Source organism: Pituophis catenifer, unplaced genomic scaffold, assembly GCF_029215685.1.
Source record: "Pituophis catenifer annectens isolate HBS135680 unplaced genomic scaffold, rPitCat1.0.hap2 SCAF_2, whole genome shotgun sequence".
NCBI lineage: Eukaryota > Metazoa > Chordata > Lepidosauria > Squamata > Colubridae > Pituophis > Pituophis catenifer.
In genome coordinates, this window is record NW_027256882.1 from 274,721,904 (window position 1) to 274,733,042 (window position 11,139).

The 11,139-nt window shown below is 37.7% G+C and overlaps 1 protein-coding gene across 2 annotated transcripts in view; it reads left to right on the forward strand.

Moving 5' to 3' along the window:
• The window catches only part of RICTOR (RPTOR independent companion of MTOR complex 2), a 50,568-nt gene extending 41,582 nt beyond the window's left edge, over positions 1 to 8,986 (forward strand). For both annotated transcript variants that reach the window (XM_070935930.1, XM_070935931.1), the window contains 8 exons: positions 1,034 to 2,060; positions 3,725 to 3,905; positions 4,142 to 4,226; positions 5,117 to 5,350; positions 5,799 to 5,957; positions 6,952 to 7,075; positions 7,991 to 8,129; positions 8,232 to 8,986. In XM_070935930.1, the coding sequence (XP_070792031.1) occupies positions 1,034 to 2,060; positions 3,725 to 3,905; positions 4,142 to 4,226; positions 5,117 to 5,350; positions 5,799 to 5,957; positions 6,952 to 7,075; positions 7,991 to 8,129; positions 8,232 to 8,306 (2,024 nt within the window). In that variant the 3' untranslated portion in view covers positions 8,307 to 8,986. The remainder of the gene's footprint in view (positions 1 to 1,033; positions 2,061 to 3,724; positions 3,906 to 4,141; positions 4,227 to 5,116; positions 5,351 to 5,798; positions 5,958 to 6,951; positions 7,076 to 7,990; positions 8,130 to 8,231) is intronic.
• The last annotated feature ends 2,153 nt before the right edge of the window (positions 8,987 to 11,139 follow it).

An 11,139-nucleotide genomic window follows, 5' to 3' on the forward strand; every position in this document is an offset into this window, starting at 1 on the left:
AGTAGTTTCTTAGCCAGAAATACCTAGGTACATACCTCTGTGAACTCATTTTTGGAAAGGATGATTTAGTTTTTCCAAGATCTTGAGATCAACATTAGTCCAGAAATCATTCATATAACTAGCAGTTGCTTGCTTTTTAAGAAGTAAATTGCAAATCTGTGGCAGATCCAGATTGGCACCATGATACAAGAGCCAATGGGACTTTTAATCTGCTGGGACTCATTTCAAGCATAATTTACATTTGAAAAAAAAAATTTTTTTTTCATTTCTTAATTGTATGATCAATGTCAGAAGTACATGAAAATATAGATCTAAAAAGCATGCTTAAATAAGAACACTTATGTAAAAATTTTAATTGGTGAAGTGAAATCCAGGTATTCTATCGCTAAATTGGAGGAGAAATTTTCCTAGGCTATAGGTCTAATTAGTTGGACCATAAGAAAGGCTGAGCACCAAAGAATTGAGGCCTTTGAACTGTGGTGCTGGAGAAGACTCCTGCGACTCCCTTGGACTGCAAGGTGATCAAACCAGTCAGTTCTAGAGGAGACCAACCCTGACTGCTCTTTAGAAGGCCAGATCCTGAAGATGAAACTCAAACACTTTGGCCACCTAATGAGAAGGAAGGACTCGCTGGAGAAGAGCCTAATGCTGGGAACGATTGAGGGCAAAAGAAGAAGGGGACGGCAGAGAATGAGCTGGCTGTATGGAGCCACTGAAGTAGTAGGCATGAGCTTAAATGGACTTCAGAGGATGGTAGAGGACTGGAAGGCCTGGAGGAATGTTGTCCATGGGGTCGCGATGTGTCGGACAGAACTTCTCAACTAACAACAATAATAGGCCTAATTGTAAAATAATATTGGTAAAGATTTCCTTTCATCCCCAATAGGTTCTTAATACTCTTCTGACTTTTTGGATATGTAAGAAGTCACCCTATACTTGTTGCTTTCATTTAATGTTCAGCTTCTTTGCAGAACTAGCCTTAATTACCCAAAACTTTGTGGATCAAAAACATGAGCATTTGTTTTCATTTCAGGCATGTTCATCCTGGAAGATGACCGGATTGGCAGCACCTCCACTAGCACATTTTTCTTAAATATCTCAGAAGATGCAGAACAGAATCTCTATGACCATACCGGGCCCGTGAAGGATAAGGACCGCAATCCCTTCCCCTTTTTCTCCTCCCGCAGACTTGTCAGGAATCGCATCTTGAATTCTCTTACCCTACCCAATAAAAAGCTGAGGAGCAGCAGTGATCCCAAAGGAGGCAAGCTGTCTTCCTTGGAGAACAAGATGGGCTTAAGGCGAAACCGGACAGTAACAGAACCATGCAGCAGCATGGATTTTACACGGGGAGATGACTTTACCCCGGTATTCAAGGTTCCTAAGATTCACACTCTGAAACTAGAAACTTCATTTGTTGGGAGCAAGCACAGCGAAGATGCAGATAGTACTCCAAGTATTGGTGAAAATGACCTTAAGCTTCCCAAAAGTCTTGGCCATGAAAATCACAGGGAAAACTCCAGCCGAGAGAGACTCATAGAAGTTTCCACGCAGACACATTTCAAGAGTCGTAGTTTGAGTTTCAATACGGACACGACCACAAGTGGCATAAGTTCAATGAGCTCCAGCCCTTCCCGAGAGACTATGGGAGTGGATGCTACCAATATAGACACTGACTGTGGGAGCTTAAGTACTGTGGTGAGTACCAAGACCATTAAAACAATTCAGTGTTCAACCCCACAGTCTAACCACCTCCCTCTGTCAAAATCAAATTCTGTCTCCCTGGTACCGCCAGGGTCTTCGCACACTCTTCCTCGGAGGGCCCAGTCACTAAAAGCTCCTTCCCTCGCTACTATAAAAAGCCTGGCTGACTATAATTTTAGTTACACCAGTTCTCGAGATGCATTTGGATATGCAACCCTGAAACGCTTGCAACAGCAGAGGATGCATCCTTCTCTGTCACATTCTGAAGCCCTAGCTTCTCCAGCAAAGGATGTACTCTTCACAGACACAATCACAATGAAATCTGGTAGCCTAGACTCTCGACTAACGCCCAACCGGTGAGTAATATCATCTTCTGCTTTAATTCATTAACATTGAGTTATCATGGGAGAGAAATTATCTTTCGAAGAAATACTGATCTCTTTATTGTCCTGGTACATTTTGAGGAACATCTGTTTTTCAAGAAGACTTATATTGAACCTCTCCTAAAACAGCTGTAAGGGGTCAAGATGTGAAGGGAGAATTAGCACTGCTTAAACCAGATAGAATAACTGTGTGATCAAGAACAAGTGGATTCCAGTTTTAAAGCTGGGAAAAAACAGTCAAAAGTCCATTGGCTTAAAAAGGTGAAAAGAAAAGGCATTAAGATTTAAATATCTAGAGGAATTGATGTCTGTGTTTGGTAGTAGGAAATCTCGTGTATGTGTATGCTGCTTTTCTTGCTTCAATTAAACCAATTATCTAGCAGTATGTACACCTTGAAGGTACTGCTGCTATCTATTTCCTGAACATTTCTGGAAAAATCAGTATAGTTAAAAGGACCTGAAATTGCTCTAATCTGAATGGCCTTGCTCATTCATATTTAAGTGAATTAATAATTTTCGTATAACTTTACATTTAGCTATTCTCTGACTATCTGAAGACCCAGATTGTTGGGGGCAATGTGCTGACTCTGTAAAACCACTTAGAGAGCTGTAAAGCGGTATATAAGTCTAAGTCGGTGGTTCTCAACCTGTGGGTCGCGACCCCCTTGGGGGTCGAACGACCCTTTCACAGGGGTCGCCTAAGACCATCGGAAAACACATATTTTCAATGGTCTTAGGAATAATTTTATGGTTGGGGGTCACCACAACATGAGGAACTGTATTAAAGGGTCGCGGCATTAGGAAGGTTAAGAACCACTGGTCTAAGTACTCTTGCTCTTGCTATCTTGTTTTTTATAGGTGTTAGTAGTGCGTGATTCCAAATGAATGAAGAATGACTTAGGAAATTTGCAGATGATCCATACTGGCTACAGGGGAGCGCTGCCATGGCAGAATTATTTTTTGCTGTGATCACAAAAACAGTTTGTGTATGTGTGTGTGTGTGTGTGTGTGTGTGTGTGTGTGTGTGTGTGTGTGTGAGAGAGAGGGGGGGGGGAGAGGGAGAGAGAAAGAGAGAACAAGATGGTTGCAGGAATACTATTAAATTCTACCTCTGTTCATATGTGTAATGTCAGTTCACATACAAAAGGAGTATGGCTTGGTTTGTGCTGCTAGTATCTCCCATCTTTTCTGATTTGACACACACACCTTACTTTTCATACGCCTAATAGCCCCAGCTTCTGATAGACAGCATGATACCATTCAGATTCAGGAAGCATCAGAAATTCTATTTTATTTAATCAGATAAATATTAAACAGTGTATTGATTTTGAACTTTTGGGATGATCCTTCAAGTTCTGGTGACTGCCTGGACTAGTCCCTGCAATTATCTTGGCAAAATTTTTAGAAGTGGCTTGCCATTGTCTTCTTCCTAGAGTTGGGAGAGAATGACAGGGTCACCCAGCTGGTTTTATACTGAAGGTAGGATTAAAACTCATGGTCTTCTGGTTCTAGCCTGTTGCCTTAACCACTACACCAAACTAGTACTTGAACTAAAATTAGCCATGGTATTTTAAAATATAGTACTCATAATAAAGCCAGGGCTGTTATTCTAAATATGCTCCTTCTGCATGTTACAGGTTCATGAGAGCTTTGAGCTATGCATCATCCTTAGATAAAGAAGATTTATTAAGCCCTATAAACCAAAATACACTGCAGCGTTCTTCTTCTGTTCGTTCCATGGTGTCTAATGCTACCTATGGTAGCTCAGACGATTACATTGGACTTGCTCTCCCGGTTGATATCAATGAAATATTTCAGGTATGTGGACAATATTTTTATCTTAAGTGAGGGAATTAGTCATACTAAGTACTGTGTTGCTATTCTACATGAAACACTTAATTTCACCCCTAGCAATATATAGGAAACATACTGCAATTTATTACACTTACTGGAATATTGTTGAATATTAGATACCTCACACTGAAGCTATTTCCAGAAGTAATGGCTATTTTTAAAACTTGATCTGCATAATATTTTGGCTTAAAATATTTCAGGTAAAAGAAACCCCATATTTCCAGAAGAAAACTATGCTTTCATATGATGATCGGGGCAGTCGAGTTTTTGCCCAGGATGCTTCAGGTATTCTTTCTATTCTCTTTTGGTTTACATGGCCACCTGCCACTTTTCCTAAGCTCTGCACCTCCTTCTTTAGGAAGAAAGTGTTTATTCCCAACTGCTGATTTCTAAGCCCTGTGATCTGAAATATGACGGTCATGTTTCATACCACAGATTCCAGGACTTTCACTTCTGAGAAAACATTGAAAGCATTATGGCTTATATTGTGTCTTATATTCAAAGGGAATTATCTTCATACAAACAAAAAATGAGATATAGGGAGGTAATCCACTGTAGGACATTACTTCACAGCATCTTAATTTTGCATATCTCATAAAGTCAGGTTTATGTTATACTAGCACAGGACTGGGCATTTTATGGCCCATGGGTCACATCTGGCCCTCAGATCCCAATCTGACCCACGGTTGCAGTTGGATATCAGCAGTGGTGCAACATTGGTGGTGTGCATCAGGGGCCATGGTGGCAGTGGGGTCCACCACAACAGTCCATTTCTCATGTGGCCCCTTGGGCAGATAAATTGCCCACCTCTGTACTAGCAGAATATGCCCCATGGAGGACTGGATTGCCCAAAATGTTTTCTGGAATCTTGATAAATGAAGTATTGAAAACATTTCTGTAGTGTTGGGCAAGACACAGGGAAACACATTTGTTACAGTGTGCTTACTTTATGTGGCTATAGCAAACAATTCCCTTAACAATTGAAATTGAAATTTATTTAGATGTGGGCTTATTATTTTATATGCTTTAAAAGAATTATAGGAATTTATTAATTTATTAAATATATTTGCCGCCCATCTCATTTTAAAGCAACTCTGGACCATTAATTGCAGAAAGTGCTGTTGTATTGCTCCATTATGTTCTATATTTTCTGTTGCTTAATCAAATGCTTCCAGGTTTGCCATGTGAGTCTGCTGAGTTTGTAAAGAGTCCCTTCCAGATGCTTCGTCAGCAGATAAGTCTTACGGAGATTATGAACACAAGTCGTTCAGATGCCTCCCAGTTCCTAGAAAACATGGAAGACACTGGACTCCAAGAACACACTGAAGATAATTGTCTCTATTGTGTTTGTACACACATCCTCGATTGTCAGCATAATAACAAACTGAACTCTGCATATAGCCACCCAGGTTAGTGCTACCAGCTCTGCGTCAGGTAGACAACTTGAATCTGATCTACAATAATTAGAAGACTGGAAGCTTTGTCCATTCTGCTTCTATTTTCTGATGCTGCTTCAGACAGAATCCCAAAATTTATTTCATAATATTATGAAACTAGAAACCTTCGTTGAATGTTTAACTTCTCAGGGTGGCAAATCCTGTGGAAACTAACCTTTCTCATTGTTATTGTTATTTTGAGAACCATAGCGCCTGCCTCATTAATTCATCATCACAATACTTTTCTTTTATTAGTGCATTGTTATCAAAATAGTAAATTCATGTTTGGTTGGATTGTTTCTAAGTTATTCAGTTTTGTATCATGCTGGTCTTTTTCTTTCTATGTAAATTATGTATATCACGCTGGATTTTTTTTTTTCTGTGTAAATTATTCCATCTATCTTATATCAAACTTTATCAGAATTTTCAGACATTCCTTATTCAGACTGGTGTGGAAAGGCTATGCATAATCATTTGGATGTGGTTTCACATTCCTCGAAGTTTTCTGGAATTTCAGGATGTAGTGATGCTGTATCCCATGGATCAGCTAGTAGTACCAAGAGTACTGATCTCATCATAGGTGAGTTATTTTACCCAAAGGCTGCTTCTGATGCTTCTTGTTGCTTGGCTCTTGAATGCTTTCATCAGAAATCCCAGCTTTGCACTTTGCTTCTTAACTCTGGAATAATCAAGGTGATTATTGATTATCCAGGCATTGCTACTAACTTTCCCACTTTTTGCACAATTTCTGTTTTTATCTTTTCCCAATATTTATTTATTGATTTATTAAAATTATGTGCCACCCATCTTGTCAGAGGCGACCTTAGGCAGCTTACAAAATATTAAAACTAGTATACATTTTTTTTTTTTTTAATTTGTATACCGCCCTTCTCCCTGAGGACTCAGGGCGGTGAACAGCCAGATAAAAACATCAAATACAAATATTAAAACACATTTAAAAATATATATAGATTTGGCCCCATTAATTAAAAACGATAAGCAAAACAGAACAATTAATAAAACCCTTAAAAAGAAATTAAGCCAGCCCGGCTTGTTGAAAAAAGAAAGTTTTAAGGGCACGGCGGAAGGCACTGAGGTCATGGATTCTCCTTATCTCAGGGGGCAACTGATTCCAGAGGGTAGGTGCCCCCACAGAGAAGGCCCTCCCCCATTAATATAATAAAATAATAAATATCATTAATCATTAAATAACAATAAACATAAACATTAAAAGATGGGGGGAGGGGAACATGAAGCACATGGGAAAGATGGGGTCTTTTCCTAATCCAATAGTCACCTCCAGAATAGTTTGTTCCCATTTGGGAAGAGCTATATATGGTTTGGACTTTTAATTGGGATTTAGATCATTCTGCTTGTTTTTCCATGGTCCCTTTATGAGTAAGTGTGCCCACTTGAACCAGAAGAAATAACATTTGTACTTGACAGTTGCTTTTATGCCCATTGGCCTGCATCTTTAAAATATATGGCAGACTTTGTCAATGTTATCCAGTGATATTTCAGTCAGTACAAATACTGTTTCAGTTTAACATACTGTTAAATTTCTTTTTCTCAAGGCATGAAATCAATCCCAGATGATACTCCAGTATGCCGCATACTACTGAGAAAGGAAGTTTTGCGATTAGTAATCAACTTGAGTAGCTCAGTAGGAACTAAAGGTCATGAAACAGGTCTCTTGACGTAAGTGAAACTTCTTCCATTATGTTTAGCTTTTATAAGTAATATTCCTTTTACCTTTGAATTGGGAATGGAATTGTTCTTATATTGCACACAAATCAGTTCAAGTTCTTTATACACATCTACATACAGGTGTACTTCTGGCACTTCTTATGTTGTACCTCAAAATAGAACTCACAATAATACATTAGAAATGATACAATTGAAAGGACTAAGTTGACTGCAAAGAATTGCTGAGGATTAGTTGCCAAGCACCAGGTTGTGATCATATGACTGTGGAGGGGGGAAAGGGTTGCAACAGTCGGAAGTATTTTACAGATCATAAAACACCCTTTCTAAGGCTGTCATTAATTTGAACCATCAATATGTTGAGTCATATGTCAAGAACGCCCTATACAGGTAATCCTTGACCTACCACAGCTCATTTAGTGACTGAAGTTACAATGGCACTGAAAAAAAGTGATTTATGACTGCTTTTCATTCTTAACGACTACTGCAGCATCCCCATGATCACGTGATAAAAATTCAAACTGCTTAGCAGCTGACCCATATTTATGATGGTTGCAATTGTCCCAGAGTATCACCATTTGCAAACTTCTGGCAAGCAGAATCAATGAAGAAGCCAGATTCACTTAAGAACTGTGTTACTCCCTTAATAACTACAGTGATTTACTTAACAGTTGTGGCAGAATGATAATAAAATGGACATCTCTCTTAACAAATGTCTCACTTAGCAACATAAATTTGGAGCTCAATTGTGGTCCTAAATCGAGGATTACCTGTAATTTATTTGCATTGTGTATTTTTTTGTATTTTATTTCAAATGCTTATTTCTCAAGATTTGCCTAAATATCAGATCCATGTCTCAGGTTTCGTGGAACATTTTTAAAATATGCTTCCTTGTTCTTTATGGTCCAGAATTAAAGAGAAGTTTCCCCAAGCATTTGATGATATATGCCTTTATTCTGAAGTATCCTACTTGCTAGCTCACTGCACTTTTCGATTGCCATCTAGACGGTTTATTCAAGAACTCTTTCAAGATGTACAGTTTTTGCAGGTGAGTAGAATTAAAAACTAATGAACTCTGGGAAAAGGGGGCACCGAGTTGGTGCCCCATATAAGTTGCTTTGAAAACTCTGCATGTCCTATTTTCTTCTAGATGCATGAAGAAGCAGAAGCTATTTTAGTCTCAGTGTCAAATCAACAAACAGATAGCCCATCAACTGAATCCTGACCTCTTGTTTTCCATGATGTAATAAATGTGAAGTTACTAGTAGCATTCAATAACACCTAACTGACTGGGCAACAGAGAAGTACCATCTTCTGAATTGTTCCAGGAATTCTGGTACATGAAATTGGATGCTCAGTTGTAGAATTTTTCTTCGATGGAATCTGCTTCCAAAGCCATCTGAGCCCTGAGGGGAATTGTTAAAAAAATGAAAGTAACAAGATATGCAAGAAGAATGAAGCACCAGACACTTATGCAGGTTTTCATTTCACTTATTTTTAAATGCAATGTCACAAAAATAGAGGACAAATTACACGGGACCTGGTTTACATGGTTGACTTTTGACTTCCGTTTTGGACAGAGTTGATGCCTTGCTTGTTTACCCTGGATTTGAGAGACATGGTATCTTAAGCTGTATCCCATTGTCACCAATGGAGCGTGCTATAACCATGACATCGGGGGATTAATTAGGGGATTTCCTTGAAATATTTCTTAATTTTTGTGAACACTACTTGGACAATTTCTGCTCTCAGAGAATCTTCAGTAGGTTTGGGAGTAACCTTAACTTATTTTATTGTTATAATATTAGCAGTCTGTCCAGTTTTGTTGCAGTTTCATGTAATTATGTTAAACTGAACCAATTAATGAATTTCACTACAGTTTGAGTTTAGAAAAAAAAACCACCATTCCCCTGGAATTAGATTTACCTCCATGTAAATGCATGCATTGTAATGGGGTGTTCTACATTAATGTTCATCCAGTAATTGATTGATTGTCTAAATGTAGATCTTCAAAAACAATAATTTATGTCAGGTAAATCAAGTAAAATTAATACTTATTGCTGCTTTTTATCAAGAAAAATGCAAAATAATAATTCCACATTCCATGGCTTTAAATTTGCTCCTAATCATTTGCTTCAATCATACAGATGAAAGATTAATGGCAAGATAATACCAATAATTGTAGTGAAAAGCCTTAAATGTGCAGTGTTGAAGTGTTACATTGCTATAATTCAGAGGTCTTTTCCATAAAATTAGCACAAATTGTGTAATAGTAATGATATGTATTTCCAATCTCTCCAGTATCAAACTTATGCAAGTATGAGGTTGAAACAAATTGAATTTATTTCCAAATTGCAAAGTCTCATTTACCTGGAAACTTGTACATACAAATGTATAATTGTTTTGTTTACAAAACCTGTAGGGTTATTTGGTCATTTCTTGTGTATGGAAATAATTCAGGTAGACCGTACTGGGAATATGTCCATCAAAGTTTATCTCTCCTTAAAAGTATGCAACGATTGGCTTGTTGAGATGAAATTAGCTCAGTTTTACATATATTTTTAATTGAGCCTAATTAACGTGCATATACATATATATATAAATTTGTTCTTAGCGGCATCTATACATTCGCATTCGTTATGAAAGCTAGCAATGTCTAGGTTCAGTACATTGTCATATCAAAATATGATTTTGTTTTCCAGTTCTAGAAGAAAGCAAACGCCATCATTACAGTCATATTGTTGGCTAAGAAAGATGAAGCAAGAGTTTATCTGTAAATTGAATCTTCAGGACTAGTAATCATAAGTAAAATCTCATAGTTGAAGAAACAGGATTGATAGTTCATTACACATAAAACTGAAAATTTTTTTCCCCTGCCACCTTGAAATGGCCAGGTAGGACATCTGGCGCTTTTAAGACTTTAGATTGCTTTTTAAAAAAATTCTTCTCACAAGAATTAGGCACCAATTCCCAAATCCTTAGAATAAACCTGAAATTCTCTTCCTTCCATTTTGGCTGGAACTATAGTAACTGATCCACAAATTTAAGTACTACTGGATGGGATACTTTCCAGGATGGCATTTCTCTAGAGAAATAGAAAACTTAACGAAGATACTTGTCTGAACAAGAGAGTCAGTTCACTCTGATCCATATCTATAATTCCCAAAAGAAAGTTACCTCTAAGATACCTGACTTAATTTGTATTCTAGCTTCTAACTTATCTCAAGAATAGGTTATTCAACGGATAAGAACCCACACAAACCAGATGAAGACATTCTACATAAGAATATGGAACATAGTTATTATGGATGAAGCATTTTCTTCCTCTTCCTAAGACCTTTTAAGGATATATATGTCTTCTACCTCCAAGCAGAAGTTTACATTACCTCATTATACTGCTTTGAACATTCTAGGTGGGAGATACATCAGAATAATATTTGAGTCAGTCTAATCCTCTCTAAGGATTACTTTGGTACATAGACAATTAAGTATGGATAACCTAGAGAACTGTCATAAGGAGTTTTACCATTCACGGCCAGAGCTGAAGAATCTTAAGGGGGAGTTCATAATGTTTTGCTGTTACATTTCTAGACATGAAATTTGAGTGTCTATTGATATTATTTATCTATGTTAATGACCATTTAGAAACTCAACAACTGAGGAAAGGAGCAATTGGAGAAATTTCAAATATTTCATTCTCAGGTTTGAAATATCTCTTTAAATACAGTATTTTAAACTGGTGAGGGATTTTTTTTTCCCCTGTTCTTTCAGGTTTTTAGTTTAGAGACTACAGGAGGGAATGGGTGCTCTCTGCTTCCTATGGGTGTGGTGGTTGTTTCTGAACCATGGAATAAAGTTTATGTTTAGGAATAGCAGCAGATATAATCCAGAGAGAAGTGTGTGCCACTGAGACTAGTAGATTTCAGCATCTTCTCCTCTCGCAACAGTTTGGCAAAACTGCATTACAATAATTTATGGAACATCTGGAGAGCCATGAAGTTACAGTAGTTCCCTGATTTCTATGAGAACCTCCTGAGGAAAAAATAGGAGGGGGGAGA